The following is a 21,118-nucleotide window of genomic DNA, read 5'->3' as shown; positions in this document are numbered from 1 at the left end:
ATGAGAGAAAAATAGTCAAAGATCCCTCCGAAATCGGAAGCAGGGAGGTGTCACTCCACAGCCACCTTCCTTTTTCAGTGTACCCCACATGGAAAAATGTTCCTGGGAATGGAATACCATTGGAGGGATGTCTGTGGGAATCTGAGTCGACCGTGAAGTATCGCTGTATGGAACCCTGTCGGCACAACCCTGAGTGATGCAGCTAGAGGGAAACTCTGGACAGGTCTGCCTGAAAGGAGATCAGCGAGCATCTTAAAGTCTGCAGGGTGTTTCTGCAGATCCAACAGCTTTTGCTTTCTCTTCCCCAGTTAAGCAAATTCTTTTTTCCAAAAATGGATTATAGAACTTGTGACTGGTAATTTTTTGTCAAAAAACAGGAAATCATTGGAGTGTGAAGAAATAATCTTGGCATATGTTCTTAAATGAGTCATGTATCCTATTAAAATAAGTGATCAAAGTCAATGAGGCCAATACCATATGTTATCATGTTTGCTTAATGAAGGACTCCACTTAGTCACTGGCATTAGAAATCTCAGTCATTTTTGCCTCTCTTCTTAAATTCTCCCCATATTTGGTTGAAAACCAAGTTCATCATCTTCCAAACTATCCTTTTCATCTTCTTCCAGGATTATGACTAGATATCATCATATTATCCCTTCATCCTATTAAGACACCATCTTATTAGCTTCTCAATGCCTACAGAATGCAATCCACATCTACAGCATGATATTTATTAGCTTGTGAAGCCTTAGTAAAAAGATGACTGGCTCTAGACTTAGTACTCATGCAATTAAAATTCATAAAGAAAATAGATGAGAACATGGAAAGTAAAAAGGAACGAATGAGATGATTTACACAACTTAGCCCCGTCATCCTGTTCTGTGAATTCAGTGGGCAGCCTCTTTCCTTCCACTGATCATTCATTCTGGGTACCCATTTACTGTCCTATGTGCTAAATATATGGAAGGAAAAAAATCCTGGGGTCTATCCCAATGTATTTACCAACACAGGGTACAGTCAGACTTTAATTATATACACACATGAAAACAGAATTAATATTTTTTTATAATTTTTGCAAAAGAATAGAGAATTGAGTTCTCTGGGAAGAGATGGAGATACACTGAATTTAGTTTAATGGATGGTAGATTTGGGAGGTTCTCTCCTGACTTCTGATTTAAGATATAACCAGTTATCCATGAGAAAATTGAAGAAGAGCACTTTAGAGAAAACAGATTTTGATTTTTTGCTTTTTGTTTCATTTATTTTTGAGTTGTTCTGTTTTCAATTCTATCTGTCCCATTCCTTTATGATGATACCATACATTCCCATATTTATACCTTTTTGTGATACTGATTTTGCATGAGACATTCTTTGCTGCCATATTCTATGTAGTGATTTTTTTTCATTGTTACTGTTTGGACCTGGAATGTCTCCCCCAAAGACTTTGAAGAATGATCCCCAATGCAACCAGATTCAAAGGTGGGGCTTCCAGCCAATATTAGGGCTATAACCTTATGCTTATTAATGGATTAATCCATTTGATAGATTACTGACTTGAATGGACTACTGGTGTGAACAGTAGGCAGGTGGGTCATGGCTAGAGGAAGTTGGTCAATGGGAGCATGGCCTAGGTGACGCTCACTCTCAAGCACACACTCTTTCTGCTTCCCAGATGCCATGTCCTGACAGGTTGGCTCTGGCATGCCTTTTCACCATGATGTTTTCTGCCTTGGAGCCTGCCAACAGGAACTGAGACCCCTGAGGCTCTGAGCCAAAATGAATGAATCTTTCCTCTAGGTTGTTCATCAGGTATTTTGATCACGGTGACAAAAAGTAACACACTTGATGTCCCATGTGTTTTAAAATATTAAAACTAAAAATTGTCCTTATTCTCTCAGATGGAGGTCACCTGGCTTCCCTTTCAGTCTTTTTATTAACTCTTATTGTGCTAGCCAGAGTGAGCTGTGTGCCTTCTTTCTACTGGAGATGAGCCCTCACAGAAGGAGATAAAGCATCTTCCTGTCCTACCCAACACTAGGTTCTTGTGTTATTGAAGGTACTTGTAAGAATAATCAAATCAGATTCCTGAGAGAGAGATATAGAGAGATTTTTCTAGTTGTCACTTCAAAAGATGATATTTGACTCAAAATCTTAACAGGTTCAATAAGAATTGAGGTAAATGAATGAATGCTAGGTTAACAGAAATTAAAATAAGCTAGTGGTATTTTAATACTGACCTTTAAAGATGAAGTTATGCCCAGAGAAACACACATTATTTCACTTTCTTTTATTTACCATAAACATTGGAAACAAGAAGTTAATTTGAGTTACAGTTATAACCCCAAATGGTGGCCTGTATGTAGAAATCAAATAGACTAATTTCTAGGTAGAAAACAGCACTGTTTCAATAACTTTTACTTCCTTTATAGTGAACTTTGAAAACATCATATTTCTCTTGTGGAGGACTTCCATTCATCAGTAGCACTAAGACCCAACTCCTCACAACCTCACAGAGCCCTTCACCTGCCACCCAGCCTGCCTCCTCCTTGACCCCAGCATCTCCCTGACCTCTTCCTTGCCATTTCCTCCAAGTCCTCTTCTGCTCCCTCATGCAGGCCTCAGAGAGGTGCTGAAGATGCCCTCCTTGCCCCTGTTCCCGGACTTCTCACCTGTTCTAGAGCTACCAATGCATGGACCTGGACAAACCTTTGGTTGCTTCTTCTTTCTCTACTAAAAATGGTGCCTGGTCTCTTAGTGTTTCCTGGACATCTAACTGAAAGAGCACTCCTTACCCTCCCAAACCCATCTTCCCCTCCTGCTGCATTATTGCTTGTAACAACTCACCATCCTCAACTATATGTTTTATGATTTAATATAAAACTGTGATGTTCACTGAACTACCACTGCTGTGGCACTCGTTAAATAATTGTCAGGTGAATAAAGGAGAGCATATCATCACTGCATCAGTGGACACTTATCCCTAAGATTATGGATTTTTCATATCCAACAAAAATCTCTGTAAATTAAAGAACATTGCAAACTGCAAAAAATAAAATCCAAGGTAACCTAATAATATAAGCATACAAATATGATGAACATTTTGGTTTACATTTCTTTCAAATAATTTTATATCTATAAATATGTTATATAATGAGGATTATATTATAAATATTCTTTAGGCTAATTTTTTAAACTTATCATAAATATTTTAAATTAATTTAACATTCTACTGCAGACTTGCTCTGACCAACTCTACAGTGTTCCAGTCTTCATTTTGTACCTATCAAATACATGAACTAATCTTGATTGACTTAAGCCAGGGACACTGGGGGAGACTTTTCTGGAGCACTTTAGTCAATTATTTAAACTAGGGCAAGTAGTTTAGGAAGTAGACTTGACTGTGTATAAGAATATTATTTCTTATTGTTAAATACTGTCCTTGAATGAACCAGTTAATGAAAGTAGAGTCAAAATGTGACAATTACCAGAAGACCAACAAATGATAATCTAAGAGAGTCACTTCCAAAGGAAGACTGTCAATCAAATCTTAAAGACTACTCAAGTTCATTGACTCATATTTCAATAGACCTTGACAGTTTCCAAATTATTTGTTTATTAGAATTGCTAGGTAATTCTGCCTGTTTATTAGATTGTAGAATTTGAGTTTAGAAAAAAATAGACTACTATCACCATTGTTTTAGGGATAAAATCTCTGCCTGGCTTTTGAGTATTGAGTCTATTCCTAAAAACTATTTCATTTTTTTGCATGAGGTAATGGAAATTAAAATTTCAAAAGCATTTCCAGGTTACACAAAGTATAAATTTGATTTTTATTATTTTATGTTGTAGGATTTATTTCTATGAAATTAGGAGATCAATTTGGAGGAGACAAAATCTTATTTTTTAAAAAGTCTCACAAATCTTTTTCTTCTATAGTATATAACAGTTTAGTAGATAATTTGAAACTGATTCATCTGTTATACCATCTGTCAGAAATATGCTGCAGCTGTTTAATGTCCAGCAAAATTTGAACTACATCTCAAAGTAATTTGCCCTTGGTACATGCAGACCAGACAATTTCCTATTTGATTTACAACCATGATTCTTGCAAACGTGACTGAATTTTTAGCTATACTACTTTCATGGATTTTTCTAAACTATTTGAACAACAAAAAAAGAAACTAAATTGGAACCGAATTTTAAGGAAATAATATTGAACTCCTCTATTGCCATAAACTATTGACAGACTGTGTTCAGTATTTTTTTGAAATATATGAAGAATTCCTACTATGTGCACATTGAGAATGAAAAGATGTTCCTTTCTTCAAGAAGAAATCATCGTATGGCAGAAAGATCAATGTATAAATCAATTTTGATTAAATGACAATATTGAGATACTGAATTCAATGACACAGAATTAAAACACAATTTGAGAAACACCAGAGACTTCTTTTGAAGACTAAAGTGGGGTGTGAAAGAGCTAACTCAGAATTGCCTATGTCTTTATCACTCACAAAACTCATTATCTGGAGCCATAATATATGAAAACTTTTAGAGGTAAATATTGATGAGTTAGACAAGCACTCTAGGTAATTCAAGGGTTTCAAATTACATGACATTTTAAGTTGATAAAGATCAGCGGGATGATCTTTCTTATCAGGGACACAGTAGATCTATGTATCTGTCAATGCATAGAGCAGACTCTCTTTTGCAATACAGATTTTAAAATGGAAAATACAAAAAGTCTATTAAAGCTTCACAGATAAAGCATATGTCTGATTAGTCAAATTGGCTCTATCTTGCCTTGCTCACTGTTAAGTGGATTTATTGCTTGTCACTGTCAGCAATTCATTGACTCAATAACTCTTACAGAGTTCACACTAACCACCAGTTTTTTAGGCCCTGGGGATACAGGGTCAATAAGTGTGATGGGTGCCCCACTCTCATGCTATTTATAGTGTGCTCAATAAGAAAAGTAACACATTTCAAAACAAGATGCAGGATCATTTCAGATTGTCATTGGTGCTATGAATCAGTGGGGTAGAATCGCAAGGCTGTCTGGAGAATTTGAAGGCAGAAGTTGGGCTGTTAATTTAGACGAACAGATCACAGAAGCAGAAGGTGGCCTTTGACTGGGTGATGGAAGAAAGAAAGTCTTCATCTGTCTCTTCTAGACCTCTTGAGGGAACTCTGGCTAGAAACCAGAGAGTGTGGCCAACCTCTTTAGCAAGTGTCTTGGTGGGTCTGAAAAGATAAAGAAGAGTGAATCAAGAGCCCAGTGACCCAGTGGAGGTGGGAAATAAACTGTCACTAGAGTTATACGAGGGCCAGACCCTCTCAGGCCCCGGTGGAGCTCAGATTTCAGACTGAATGAAGCAGGGGGAGGATGACCAGGTATGGCATCATCTGATCCTCATTTATAAGAGGTTCGCCTGGCCACTGTGAAGAAAATGAATTGTAAAGAGAGAAAGACTAAAGGAGGATGTAAGTGACTATGCATGGAATGGGTGAATGAATGGGATAAAGTTGGTATACTTTGGTGAGCATATTCAATTAGACATATCAGTTGACTAATTATGAATAGGTCCCTCTGAGAACACATTTAAAACTGCAGGGACCTCTTCCTTTCTGGTGAAGGATAAAAGACTGATATAGCAAGAAGATATTAGAGTTTCAGCGATACTATTATAAAGGATATCACCTCAAGTAAATTGTCCCAAGAGGTCAAGAGAGCAAACTGACAATTTCAGTATGATCAGATCCACATAGTCCATGAATAACATGCCCTTACAATATAGACCTTAAAACCATAGGCTTTGTAATCAGGTACAATTCATTTTTAATTTTTTAATTTTTTTTTGTCCCAACTCTAGTATCCTTAATCTACAAGGTCTTAATCTTTGTCTATAAAATGGTAACAATTCAGTCCAGTGTAGTGGCATATGCCTATAATCCCAGCATAGGCAGGAGGCTGAGATAAAAGGATTGCAAATGAGCAACTCAGTGAGACCCTGTCTGTATAAAATACAAAATAGGGATAGGGATGTGGCTCAGTGGTTGAGTGCCCCTGAGTTTAATCCCTGGGACAAAAAAAAAAGGAGGAGGGGGTAACAATCCTATCTCAAAGTGCTACTATAATTTATTCAGCAAGGTAATCCATTCAACACATTTAACAAATTACCTGTCACATGCATACTCAATAATGACTGCTATTACTTCTCCTTGATTTACTGATTTTGTTTTAATGACCTCTGTCTACCCATTCCATTCATGCTGGTCTACTTTGAAAGGGCTGGGATACAAATTGGGAAGCTGCCTCATTCATGTTCTCAGCTACTACAAGGCAGAGAGTAGCACAGAGGACTTCGTCTCATTGAATAGAAAATGAACCAAAAATAAATGGAGTCACTTCCATCTGGTAGGAAACAGGAAAGACAGTGGAAGGAAGAGGAAGGAAGAGGCTGGATTTTCTTCTTCTTTTTCTTTCTTTTATTTAGGGATTCTCACTGCATATCAGATAAGGTACATCTGTTCAGTTGACAATTTCAGTTCCACCATCTTCAGCTGTTTCCTAAAGTAGCACTTGAAAGCAACATAACTGAACTTCTCTCCGTGACCACTCTCCCTGATATTTCCTTTGGTAGTCCAGGGAAATAACCCAAATCCATCCCCCCATAGACTACAAGGGAGAAAAATTAGTTCTCAATCCAATTATATGATCTATTTTACCAGTAATATAACAGTGTTGTATTTTCTGTGTAAAAAAACTTCACTTTGCTATTCAGAACCTGGTATAAATAATAAAATATATCATCATATAAAATGAGATGCATAAAAGTGTGGCAATATCTATGTGTAAACTTCTACGATAGATCATTGAGCCAAAAAAAATGTGTTAAAGACCAGACTCTAAATTCTATTGCCTATGTAAATGTTAGAGTTAATGCATGTATATGTACTCTAGCGCATGTATGTTTCAGAGACTTTGTTCACTTACATAGTATTGTATGCATATATTAAAAGGAGTGTCTGTAGGAGTGTATATGTTAATAGTCTGTGAAGATCATACCAGTGATGACTTGTGTGAACTTTGAGTGATCTTTCTGTTGAGGGTCCTTCTTTTCTTTGTGTTGAATGAAATTTCACAGAATTGGGAAATATATATACATATATTATTTCTAGTGTCAAAGAGTAATCAAGGGAAGCTGAAGCAAGGCATATACAAAACAATGTATAAACCTTAAAAATGGGAGAATGATATGACGGCATTGAAGACCTAAAAAACAGCAGATGGAATAGGACTCAATGGTGGTTTTGCCCTAAGGAGGAACAAACACTTTTCTAGTATACTCCTGAAACCAACCTACCTACCTATCTACCTTCCTATCTGTCTGTCTGTCTGTCTATCTTTGAGTACCAGGGATTGAACCCAGGGGTGCTTAACACTGAGCCACATCCCCAGCCCTTTTTATATTTTATTTAGAGACACTGTCTCACCAAATTACATAATGCCTCCTTAAGTTGCTGAGGCTGGAATTGAACTAATCCCCTTAGCTCAGTCTCCTAAGCCACTGGGATTAGAGGTGTGTGCCACTGTACCTTAGCTATGTTTTTGAACCATTTATTTAATATTGCTATGGTTTCAAAAATCATGGAACTGATTCAAAACTGGGAAAGTATTTTTTAAAAAATGAAATGACTAAGGAGACTGTGCATATTGTAGGATTAAATAATTTTTTCCCAAATTTATGTTGCTAGAAATAAAATCCAGACTTTTGAATCTAAGGGTCATGATCTATCTACCACTGGTAATATTGGGGAAATCAACCTAATGCTACTTCTGAAAGCTATGACTGTCCAAGAAAATGTTAATTAGACAATAAGTTGAACAAATGAGTGGACATAAATTTATAAAATTGCCTCAAAGTGAAAACAAATTATAAAAGATATTATAAGAAGAAAAAGACTTTATTCCCTACACTTTCCATATGTTATTGAAGAAAAATATACTGCTTGAATAGCACTTAATCTAAACTGCAAATTAAATTTAAACAAGGTTTGGCCTTCAGGAGTGATTATAGGCTTTCCACTGAGAAGTGCTTGGGGGAATGAGAGTTCCACAGAGGACGTGAGGAGTGACCTGTGTTTGCTTTTCATGTTATGGTGGAAGGTCAAAGTTAGCAAATTCCTCAGGTAAATTAATAACACCTGTTTAAGTGATGTGTACTGAGAAAATGAGACAGAGCACTGTTATTCCAAGTGCATCCCAGGGAAATATTCCTGCCTTCCTTTCTACCTTCCTTCCTTTCTTCAGAGAAAAACAAGCCCACAATGGTGGGAATAAAGTCCCTGAAATGTACAAGTGCTGTATCTTATTTACATCTTCTCTTGGCCATCAAGAGGCTACTAATAATTTTATAAAAACATGAAGGGCTAAATTAATCTCAATGATTACTCAAGGAAGAACCTGGGTCATGACTCCATCTGTTATTTCATTCCAATCCTGAAATATCTATCAGGCTGTGCAAAAATAACAATTCATTTGTTTGAGCTGTTTTCCCTCTATCTTTAAAGCCATGTAATCAAAGGCATGATCTCTCTGGGAATGCAAGCAAACATGGTTATCAGGAAAGTAACATAGCGAGCAGCAGGTTGGAGAGAGGAAACGTGAGAGAGGTAACAGGCTGGTGCACAGTCAGGTTGGAGAAGATGATAGGCAATCATCAGGCATGTGGATGAGCAGACAGCGCAAAGAAATTGAAGAGTAGGAGGCAAGATGTGGTGCTAGAGAACTGAGATGGGACTCCAGACCCTGAATGGAACAGAAGAAGCTGACAGAAGACCAGCTTGTCTGCCTTCCTGATTGACTGAAATTGCACAAATTGAAAGGAGCCGCCCTAATTCTCAGAAAACCAGAAAAGGGAATTACTGTGACTCTTCAGCTTCTAATTCCACATAGCTTTTGTCTTAAGGAACAGGGCTGGAGCCTGTTGATTGGAAGCAGGATTTGCCTTTTTAAGCAGGTCTTGCCAAGACCTCTTCCATTTCTCCTGACTATGAAGAGGGATGTCACCAAATCTGAGGCAGGGTAGACATGCAGATAGAGGTAAAGTTGTCCCCTCCGCCCAAGTTAGGAATTGAATGTGTGGGGGTCACTGAGCCAAGCCATTGAGAATGTGCCCTTCAAAGATGCTTGTCCCCTAATACACAGATGCCATGTAGTTGCTAAGACTTCTACCCAGAAAGCATTGCTTGGTTCTGGGTCCTTTGTTGTTCTTGGTTAGCTTTCCTGGCATGGCTTGTATCAATACTTGTGCAATAGAAAACATGACCAAGGTTCTATAATTTTAAGAGGCAGTGTTTTGTGAAGATTTTCTAAATTGCTTATAATGGGAAAGGAGTTTGAGTGCCATATTCTAATGACTTACAGGTGAGGCCCCTTGACCTTGCACATCCCTGCCCATGTCCCTGGCTGATGGCCAACATTCGACCTCTCAGGGAAAGGGCTACAGACACAGTCTATTTTCCAGCAATTCCTGTGTCCCAGCTTGAGTTAGTAAAGCATTCTTAACAGCTTGTCTGCCTTCCTGATTGACTGAAATTGCACAAAAATAAACCCCAAGGCCCATCTGCTCCTCTAGTTTTCATCCAAGATTCCCTGGAAGGGAAGTGCACTGGAGACCAAATATTTGCCATAGCTGTGTGGAAGTCATCCCAGCATGGGAGAATGCCATACCAAGTTATTTCAAGTCTGTCTCTATCTCCTTCTCCTTTATTTACTACTCTATCAAAATTCTACTTTCTCCAGGGGTTTGCCTGATTTTCTAATATTTAATGTCTGCAGAATTTTGAGATAACATGCTCTATAATAAAAAGCCAGCCAGCGATTTAGAAAGTGTCATGTGTAAAAACTGTTATTACAGCTGGAAATAAAAACGGGGAGTTCATCCTAAGAGTCACCATGGCAGCGTGCATACGCATGCAGTGGGGCTACAAACATCTCTGGGATTGTATGCCCACTGTGGCCTCTAATGTTCTTTTTAACTACCACCTGCTCACCAATCTATAGATCCTCTAATCTCCACTTCTGACTCATTATCTGAGATAACCTGTACATAATGTCAAATAACCTGTACATAGAAAAATTGCTAATTATTCTTATTCCCAAATACCTGGAATATTTGTCAAACAAGGCTAAAGTCTGCAAAAATTTTTCCATGAAAGGTCAGACAGTGTTTAGTTTTACAGGCCATCTGGTCTGTATTGTAGCATCCGGCCATTTTTGAAAGCAGTATAGACAAATGCATAAATGAAGTGCTTCTGAGCTCTAGTAAAATTTTACTTACAGAAGTAGCAAGGGCTGGATTTGGCCTGCAGGTTGCAGTTTGCTGACTCCTGTTCTAGACATTTCTTAGAGTTTTTCAGGGGTTGAGAGAAAATGAGCTCAATTTCCTCATTATGATGTGGGAGTCCTCTGTAGGAAAGAGATTAGTTGACATATTCAAGGTCACACTGTTATGATGGAATGAGGTCTAACAAGCAACTCACCTGTGGCAATGGCCTAGCATTTTTTTATTTATATGTTATTTTGCTATTTGATTATATTATATTTAGCATTTAATTACAATTTGATGTTATTCTCTTGTCCTTTTATATTGTATCACCTTATGCGGGTCCTTCTATTATTGCCCCTTATGGAAAATGTGAAGACACATACACACACACTCACACACACACACACACACACTCACACACATGCACACTCACTCACACACATATCTCATTTTATGTATAGTTACATATATATTTGCATATAATACATATGTACTACTTAAAAAGTACAAGGCAAATGGATATCAATAAATATTTCTAGTAATATCCTCTAGGAGAAAGTGTGTAAATGTAACATTTACTTAATTACTTAATTCTATGGTTATATATTATATTTCAATTAAGGAGATTATGAGGTTGCCAATGTTCAAATTCTGATAATTTGATAGTTACAAAAAAGCATTCTCTAATGAGCTCTGCTTTTTCCTGATCTCAATTTTATTCTAATTTTATAATTCAGAAGTACATGATTTTTAAATTTGTTTCTAACTGAGGTTTAAAATTAATAAAAAATACTATTTGGTATTAAAATATGAATTTGTTACATAAGTCAATTTTAATTAAATGTAATAAGGATGAACTACCTTTAGGTTTTAAAAATGCTTTATTTTTAAGTAAATCAATCATTTAATTAATTCTTTATCAACTGCATTTTGGTTACTTTTAATGCAAGTATAGGTAGTCAAATAGGCAAGGTATAGGTCAGACTAGAAAAAGATGCTCCCAGCGTGTTCCTGTCCATTTCTTACCTGGCTCAGCTCCTGGTTTCCATCAGGTCAATATGTACTCTGATGCTTCCTTGACAAGGACCAGACCCCTGGGACAACAGCCCCTTCTCCAGCCCCTTTCACAGTCAAGCTCCTTTGTAGTGCCCCTCCCCACGTCAAACAATGAATGTGCCTTTGTGTTCTTGGTCACTTTCTTGACACTACACCTTTGGCTGCACAGGGCAGAACATGTGGATTTCATGTGCTCCTGCCCTTCCAGCAGGTTGGACTCATGCCTGAATGAGTAGGGAGAAGTGAGTGAATATTAGCACAACCATGGGAACCTTACAAGCAATGATCACTGTGGTTAAATGAGAACTTAAGCCAACAATATAAAAATTGGTCTTGAAAGAATCAGTTAACAGAAAAAAAAGCAAAGATGTATATTGTTGACTACTATTTTATAGTAAATTTTAACAATGAACATGAAATTTTTCACTTTGTAGTATAGACTTGTGGACTGATTACTTTAAAAACACAATTTTGTGCTCATTTTTTCAGTCTTTTACATTGAACTTTCTGGGGAATATGATGACACATACCTGCCATCTTTCCCAGAGGTACTTGCAGTCTATGAAAAATAAGAAATCTAACAATATTTTAGGAGAATGGATTTGTTCATTTTGACTTCAGATTGGTACATACTTGAATGGTGAAATAATAATAATTCATTTCTCTGGTGTCTTTGGGGACTTAACTCTACTTAAGTGAATTTTTAAAACAAATAGTTTATTCCTTCTATTGATAAACATGTTTCTGTTTATCTGAGATAAGAATCATTCTAGAATATCAAGTTCAATTCCTTATCTTATGAAATGGAGTTCTGAGCATATGTGAACATATTTTGGAAATAAAAATTACCTTTCTAAACATTAACTCTTGTGCCATGTTGCACGTTGACAATGTACTTCTAGACTTAGAGGTTTGTAAAGTTTACATTTTTTTCTTTTTTTCATTCATTTATTTTACATGTGAATTTAGAGCTTGTACCAAGTACCAAGATCACCGAAGCGTTGGTACTGACAAATCATCAAATACTGTATTTCCATAGAGCTCACAAGCTAGTGGGAGAGAAGAGCAGAGAAACAATTACATGAGTCTCACATGATGGTGCTGAGTGCTGGGAAGGAAGATGAGGTGGATTGAGAGTAGATGCTATGGCAGCACGGTTTCAGCCACAGACATGAATATTTCTGATGATAGTAACTTTTCAGATGGTGATTGTTCTATGTTCTCCCTTAGGGATGTCTCTTCCTTTTTCTTCCCTCCCTCCCTCCTTTTATTCCTTCCTTCTTTCCTTCCTTCCTTCCTTCCTTCCTTCCTTCCTTCCTTCCTTTCTAGCAAAGCATCTTTGCAGTCTTGATAAGTGGCATTGGACAGAGACCTGGAGAAGAGCTGCATGAGTCTCCTCTCATTCAGAATAGGAATAGTGAAGCCACCAGCAAGAGTGGACTGTTTGTCTGGACAGTAAAGGACAAGAATGTGAGCAGCCACTGTAGGTCAAGCCTTGGCTTCAGACTGTCTCCAAGTGATGGAGAACAGAAGCCAGGGTCACCTGGACATAGTGGAGTTAGGTCCCAGGGTGCTGGAGAAATGACCCATTATTCATTATCGCATCCATTCAAATGTGTACAAATCTGAAGTTCAGATGAACAAATCCATTCTCACAGAATATAGTTTGATTTCTTATATTTCATAGTTAGATAGCAAGTGTCTCTGGGAAATATGGCATGTATATGTGATTTTATTTCCACAGTAAGTTAAAAGTAAAAGAAGGAAAAGATGCATGAAACTTATTTTGGAAGGGCCACTTCATCAACCTTGACTGTAAAGTGAAAGTTTCATATTAATTGTTAAAATTTACCATTCAGATTAGCTGTAGTCCCATTTCCAAATCCATTTTCATAAGTGACTGTTCTGCTGCCCTGTGCTAAAGGATCACCCCTAGAGCAAGCAGCAAGGCTAGACAGTCTTACAGTTGTGATCACTTTGGACTAGGTCTGTTGTTTTAGAAGTCAGGGGAGACGTAGGATTTGAGAACATCTTCCACAAGCAGCAGAGCCCTCAATGCAGTCTCCCAGAGATGGAAGGGTGGACTGAGCAGCAAGCCAAAGGCTGTCCCTGGCCACTTTACTTTAGGAAAATGTAGACTTTAAGAAACTGTGAGAGACCCATCAAAGGAATCAGAGACCAAGCAGCTAAAAGGGGGTTGTGGTGGAGGACATTATAATAACACTTTAATAGCCAAGTACAGAAAGTGTTACAGTAGAATTCAGGTATCACTTGCTTAGAGTGCCCTTGATTAGTTGAGTATGAAGATTGATTGATTTTTCTGATGGTGAATCTTTTTAAGTAGCGATTATTCTGTGTCCTACCTTAGTGATATCTATTTCTTTTTTTAAAAATTCATTTATTTGGATAAGAACACTTAACAAGAGATCTACTCTTTTAACAGACTTTTAAAAAAATATGGTACAGTTTTATTGTCTATATGCACAGTGTGCGCACATCAGACCTTTAGAACTTACTCATCTTGTGAACTTACTCATCTGGAATTTTATACATGCTGATTAGCAACTTCCCATTTGTTATTTTTGTAGCTTTGATAAAATTCCTCCTTGTCATTCTTGCCTCCATTTCTAATTTTCTTTGGAGATACAAGATACCAAATTTTGTTGTGCAGACATCCTCAATTTTTCTTGCAGTTTTAAGATAACAAGTGTGAATTTGGCTCCTTAGGAACAATGTACTTTGCCATAGTTCTACTCCTGAAAATCATAAGATAGAATTGCTTCTGTGACATTTTATAATTATCATAATTAAGTCACCCAAATTCTGAGCCTTTGTCAAATATCATTTATGGATTTTAGTGTTTGTAAATTATTCAATACTTATTTTAGCAAGTGCATATCAATCATTATTTAAAGAGTTTGATTGGCCAGCCATGTTGGCACATGCCTACAATCCCTGCAACTCCGGATGCTAAGGCAGAAGGATCACAAGTCAAGGCCAGCCTTAGCAACTTAGTGAAAACACATTACAAATTAAAAAATATGGGGCTGGGTTGTGGCTCAGCAGTAGAGCCCTCGCCTAACATGTGCAAGGCCCTGGGTTCAATCCTTAGCACCATATAAAAATAAAAAGATAAAGGTATTATGTCCAATTAAAACTAAAAAATAAATATTTTTTTAAAAAATTAAAAGGGCTGGTGATGTAGCTCAGTGCTAGAGCTCCTCAAGTTCAATTCCCAATACTGCAAATAATGATGATGATGATGATGATGATGATGATAATAATAGCTTAATTGAATCTCTTTTTTCTTTTCAGAAAAATGTGATGAGCCACTGGTCTCTGGGCTTCCCCACGTAGCCTTCAGCAGCTCTTCCTCCATGTCCAGCAGCTATTCTCCAGGCTATGCCAAGATCAACAAGCGAGGGGGTAAGGCACATTTTCATTCCTTTTATAATAAATGTGTTAAATAAAAATGACTACATTTTAAAATGTGTATCATTGGATAACAGCACATAGTAGGCACCCAAGTCCTTCTTGCCTTTCTACTAGAAGACCCACAAACACAGTGAACTTCTCATAGAGCCACTATTGGAGAATAACAGAGGGAAATCTAGGCTTTAAGTGGAGATGATAAGTCAAAGGGTAAGAATTTTGAAGTCACTTGTGTCACCAAAGTCAAAGTAATATAAACATTCTGAGTTAAGAAAATTCTTTTTAATCAGAAAATCATTGAGAACAATATTTTTAAAATTGACTCCTAATATGTGTACCGTGTATGAAAAATAGTACTATATATACCGAGATATTGTTCTTTTTCATTAATGTGTGAACAGCTTCGTATAAAAATATAGATAACTAAATATGAGACCTTTACAATTTTCCCTCCAGTGCACAGCTTTGTTATTAAAGCTGTATAAAAAATAGTTACACATTTGCTTGAATCTTGAACTTTAAAATCACAGTATTCCTTAGCTATTGTCAATTTCAAAGTTGACAGCATTTCATAAAGAGTAAAGAAACACAATGAGAGGCAGAAAAAGAAAATTCACTTCAAAGGGATACTGATAGAACTATCAATAGATGGCAATTTTAAGAATAAATAAGCAATATTTTCTTTGGTAAATACTAATTTATATTAATTGGTCTTGGGTAAATACTAATTGATCAAATAGTAATTGATCACCATTTTGATTCAGTTAAAAAATTTGAATGGAGGTTGCCAGGTCTGGGGAGGGGTGGGGAAAATGGGAAAAAATGTTGATTGATAAGGGACAATGCTTAAGTTAAACAGAAGGAATAAGCCCTGTGGATTGTTGAAGAGCATGTTGACCCTGGTTTCTAACTCTTTTTAATGTGGAAACTGCTTGGAGAGTAGGTCTTAAGTGTTCTCACCACAGAAAATGTTCACTAAGTGAGGTGGATATACTAATTAGCTTAGGTTAATCATTTTGTAATGTACACATATAGCAAAGCATCATGTTTTAGATTATAAATATACAAATTTTTTGTCAGGTTTACCATAATTTGATTTGGAAAAACAGGAAGTACTAAATAATAAAATAGTATTAAACCATAGCCAATTCAAGATCCATAAAGTAAAAGGGAATAAATATAGAAGAGTAGGAAGAAGGGACAGAGGAAGGAGAGAAAGGACCATTAACAAACAACATGAGAAAGAGAAAATCTGGAGGAAATTTTCTAAGAGGAAGAGGAAAAGTAATAAAAATAGCATCAGAAAAAGAAAAGAAGATAGGAATGATTGAGTATGACCGAAGGGGGGCAGAATATAGATATGGAAAGCTAGACCACTGTACACAGAAGAACATTTACAGAAATTTACAGAGGTGTGAAGAGACCTGTTATGGTTTGGATGTGAGGTGTCCCCTCAAAGCTCACATGTGAGACAATGCAAGAAGGTTCAGAGGAGAAATGATTGGGTTGTGAGAGTCTTAACCCAATCAGTGATTTAACACGTGATGAGATTAACTGAGTGGGTACTTGAGGAAGGAGGGGTGTGGCTGGAGGAGGGAGGGCATTGGAGGTGTGCCTTTGGGGTAGATAGTTGTGTATGGCAAGTGGAGATCTCTCTCTCTCTCTCTCTCTCTCTCTCTCTCTCTCTCTCTCTCTCTCTCTCTGCTTTCTAATTATCATGTGAGTTGCTTCCCCCTGCCAAATTCTTCCTGCATGATGTTCAGCCTCACTTTGAGCCCTGAAGAATGGAGTCTGCTGTATATGTATTGATAACTAAATAAATTTTTCCTCCTCTAAGAATTTTCAGATAAGATCTTTAAATCACAGCAGCAAAATAGCCGACTAACACAAGCCCTTAATCAGTAATAAGACTTGGGGAGAGAGAGACACAGGCAAAACAGAGGGATGTAGATAACAACATGGTAGGTCTGCTTTAATGACATTGTTAGTTAGCTCATCTTTGATGAGCGTGAGATAGTTGGCAAGTTACTCTTACTATTTGTTACCAGAAATTCTGCTTGAAGATGCTGATGTAATGGAGATGTTAGTTTATTCTTCTTCCATAAAAGATACTGGATACAACAAAAAGTGAATATTGATAGAAAAACATGAAACAAGAAGCTGACCATCCCCAAATACTAATGCTCCAGACTTTCCCAGCAATATGAAAGCTACAACAAAATCTAAAAGATAAAGGAAATAACACATAGTCCAGGCACCAAGAGGATAGCACATGCCTTAAAATACCTGTCATGATGCTGAAAAATCAGCAATAATGTTAATGCAAGGAAGCCAAGTCAGAAAGTGTTGCTTTTGGAAATTTGGAAGGAAATATGACTGAAGACCATGACTTGCCCAGTGCATCGGGGCCTCCGGTTGTATTAGGCACACATACTTCAGAAACATGAATGACAGCATCTAGTCAGTGATAAGAAAATGAAAACAAACAACACATAAGCCCTGGCCAAACAGCTGGTCTTGAGCAAGGGATCCTTTCAGTATAACTCTGTATCTAATTTAGAAATTAGAGTTGTATGTCAAATAAAAATGATATAGATACAAGAATGCTAAAGGACCAGATTGTGGGGATTACATAGATGTGTGCTTTTAGATCAGGGAGCACCACATGCAGAAACTTTAGTTTTGAATATGTGTTGTCTTTTAATTTTTATAAATTAACATTTTATAGAACAATTGTTTTTGTTCTCATTCAATTCTAAGGAAGTTATATTAAAACCTATAGGTGTTTAAGTGTACAAGATGACATTCTAAATGACTTAGAGACACTTGTCTATTATTTACTCATATAAGTAGAGTGTGAGATTTAAACAAACTTTTAAAATTGCTAATATATTTTTGACCCAGATGGTCAGATTTGAAGAATGTGTTAACTTTCATTATAGTAATTTTCTCTGCAGTTTATAGAATCTATATAGATTCTACATATATATAATATATAATTCTGCATGTGTATGTGATATATATTCATATATATGTGTAGAATCTATATATATATTATATTTAAAGATAGAAATAAAGATGGATGGATAGAATGCATTTGCAAATGGAACATTGTTCAAAAGCAAAAGACTATTTGAAAAGATGCAGTTTCTGACTCTCTGACCTGCAGTTCCTCTCTCTTTGACTAGTGATAAAATGTATTTGCATGCATCAGGGTGGAAATCATACTGGGGGAGAAAATTCTGCCTCTCCTAATACAGCAGGTTATTACTTCAGTATGGACCATTGTGACAACATTTGTTCTGCTGGAATTTTACTTATTTTTGGTTTTCAAAGTAATATACTATGTTGGTACATATAACAAGTTTGTCTATTCATATGTGCTATTTACCTAAGTGTTGCAGGCTCTGGGGTAATAAATGCTATGCCCCCCATCCTGCCTTCAGGTTGCTCTGCCCCTTCCTACACAAAAGACTCACATGTGTGAGGTCAACGATGACTGGTCATGTTGGTGTGATTCAGAGGAGGTGGTTTCAGGAGGAGGAGTGTATCCTCTCCAAAAAAAAAAAAAAAAAAAGAAAAGAAAAGAAACATAGAAAGGAAAGTTACATGTGGTTGTTTTAATAAACAACAAAGTTTTCTCCTCCATTAGAAAAGTTCATAGGCAAATGTCTTTGGGGAAAATGCCTTGTTAGGTTAAATTCAGGCTAAGATATATATGACAAATAACCCTTACTAATGCAGAATGCAGTATTATTTTTAGTATAGTGTGATAGTAAATATCTGAATGACCAGGGACAAAGGCAGCAGAGAATTCTCAACAGACGAAGAAGAAAACAGATTTATGTAAGAGAAGCCAGGAATTTTGGAGTTGCGTTTTTGTACTTCACTGGTGGCAAGAATCATCTGACATTTACACTGCACAAGCATCCAAAAGTGAAAAGATCACATTTGAACACAGAAAGAAGTTTGCAACTTAGTAATTATACAAATACAGAAAAGAACATATTCTGCTCAGCATTGTGTTGATAAACATTGACTTCAAGTTTTATTATTTGCTTAAATTATATTCCTCAAATATATTTTAGAGAGAGACTCTATGTGTTTATAAATCCATAGAAAAGCAGAATATGAATGCAAATACACATTTAGATGACAGATTGTCTGTCATGCACTTTTTTTTTTGAGTTTAGTTTTTTCAGTCCCTGCAACCCAAATTCATCTGCTATAACCTTGATATCAGGGGCTGGTACATGACAAAGCTGGGAAAGATGTGATCTTTGGTGGGAATCCAGGTGAGACTCCCACATCCTTTGGAACCACTGTTTTTAGATTTTTTTTTTTTTTTTTTTTTTTTTTTTGGTACTGAGGATTGAACTCAGGGGGCATTAGGCCTCTGAGCCACATCCCCAGCCCTATTTTGTATTTTACTTAGAGACAGGGATTCTCTGAGTTTGCTTAGTTTTTTGTTCATACCTTTCTCATTGATTTGTTCTGATTTGCTCTTAACTGAAGAAGCCCTCCAGATCTTGTGCGATTGTTAAGTACATCCCAGTGAAATTTGTTCCTCTTTCCTAGGTTAACAAAGACATTAAACCCTTGAGAGTTTTGTACAGTCTCACTGTTCTTAAATTTAAATAGCATTTTCAGATTGTAGCATGCTGTTGTATGTGTTCTAAGCGTCTCTTGACTTTCACAGCAACCTTGTTAGACAAAACTGTAAGTCAGAGGTGCCTTTTTCTGCTGTATTGTAGAACATTGGAAACTGAGTGGTATATAAAGGAAATTTAATTGGCTGATGGTTCTAAGTCTGGGAAGTCCATGGCACAGCACAAGCCTCCACTCTGCATCTGGTGAGGACCTCTTCTTATGTCCCCCATGGCAAAAATGGAAAGGCAAGCATGCACGGGAGACACAGGGGAAGGGGTCAAACTTAGTCTTTTATAAGCTGCCCACTCCCATGATAACTAACCCACTCCCATGATGTAACTAACCTATGCCCAGGGTAACCACACCACTCCCATGATGGTGGCATGAATGTCCTTATGGGGGCAGGGTGGTCATTATCGACACACCTATTAAAGGTCCCACCCCTCAACACTGTTGCCTTGCAGATGGAGAATTCTCTTCTACCTCCAGGGGAACAGGCTTGTGCCATGTGGTCCTTTCCTCTCTGCCCTAGCCTGGTCTCCACTGCTGACCCGAATCTCTCTGTTGTGTGGTGTGATGTCAATATGGGAGTTGCGGGGACTTCTGGGGGAACCACGATCTGGTGTGTAAATAAGGCAAATGCAGAAGAGGAAAGCAGGTGCAGGTGAAGATATGAAGGCAGGAGACCTGGGGGTCTGCATGGAGAAGCAGAGGAAAGTCCCTGTCTTCCTTCCTTGGCTTCCCAAGGGCCCTGCTCCCAGTGTGCTTGACCTCTGCTGAGCTTCTGCCTAAAGTCTGTGACACACTTTCCAGATCCTAACATCCACCATCATTTGCAGAGCTATCTTGAAGACGTTTCCTTGCTTGTTACCCAAGTACTCCTGAGGAAGAAACAATTATTATCCCTACTTTATAGATTAGAAATGATAAATATGGAAACCCCAAGATATACTGAGGATTTAAAATTTAGATTCTGAGGGGGCATAGCTGGGGACCAGGGTTACAGGACAAGGACACAAATCCATGCATTCAACTAGAACCCAACTAACTTTGTATTTGACTTCACCATATGATGTGGTATCACTGCAGGATTTGATTTAGACTAAAGGTAGAAGTTAAAATGAGGCTGAAGATTTGCGTAAACCTGGACTTATGGTCATGTAGCTGGAGAAGCACAACCTGGTGTCTCAGTGTCCCAGGTGGTGCAGACTGAATGGTTTTCTTCCTTTCCATCCCGTGCTCTCATGTTTAAGTAGTAGATCGCCCACTGCCTGCTGCTAACCTCAGAGATGTTTTCCTTTAGATTTTCTTCCTATGTTCTCCTATTTTAACAATGTATCATTTTCTCTATTAAACCAAAGGGCAGAGAATGTGGGTAGTGTTGTCAAGTTGTTTCCCCCTTCTTTCCTTCAGCAAGGAAGATGGGTTGTACTCACAGGCCACAAAATTAACGCTCACTTCTGAAAGGAGGACGAACATGGTGGACATCTGGAAAGGAAGATGGGGTGGGGCTCTGGATGACCATGCTTGTCTTAGAGAAAACCACAATCTTTACTTTCCCTTGAGAGACACCACTGAGGTTAACAGTTGCCACCTGGACTTGATGTCACAGCCCCTTCATGTCACCTCAAGTTTCTGCTTCCTGT

At 37.4% G+C, this 21,118-nt stretch overlaps 1 protein-coding gene across 1 annotated transcript in view; it reads left to right on the top strand.

Annotated features, from left to right (window-relative positions):
- The first annotated feature begins 13,869 nt into the window (after positions 1-13,869).
- The window catches only part of Cntnap2 (contactin associated protein 2), a 1,300,648-nt gene continuing 1,293,399 nt past the window's right edge, over positions 13,870-21,118 (top strand). The window contains exons 1-2 of the mRNA XM_077795886.1: positions 13,870-13,876; positions 14,706-14,816. Of these exons, the coding sequence (XP_077652012.1) occupies positions 13,870-13,876; positions 14,706-14,816 (118 nt within the window). The remainder of the gene's footprint in view (positions 13,877-14,705; positions 14,817-21,118) is intronic.

This window comes from Urocitellus parryii, chromosome 3 (genome assembly GCF_045843805.1).
Source record: "Urocitellus parryii isolate mUroPar1 chromosome 3, mUroPar1.hap1, whole genome shotgun sequence".
Classification (NCBI taxonomy): domain Eukaryota; kingdom Metazoa; phylum Chordata; class Mammalia; order Rodentia; family Sciuridae; genus Urocitellus; species Urocitellus parryii.
The sequence above is the reverse complement of the archived record's forward strand: the minus strand, read 5'-3'. Positions and strand labels throughout refer to the sequence as shown.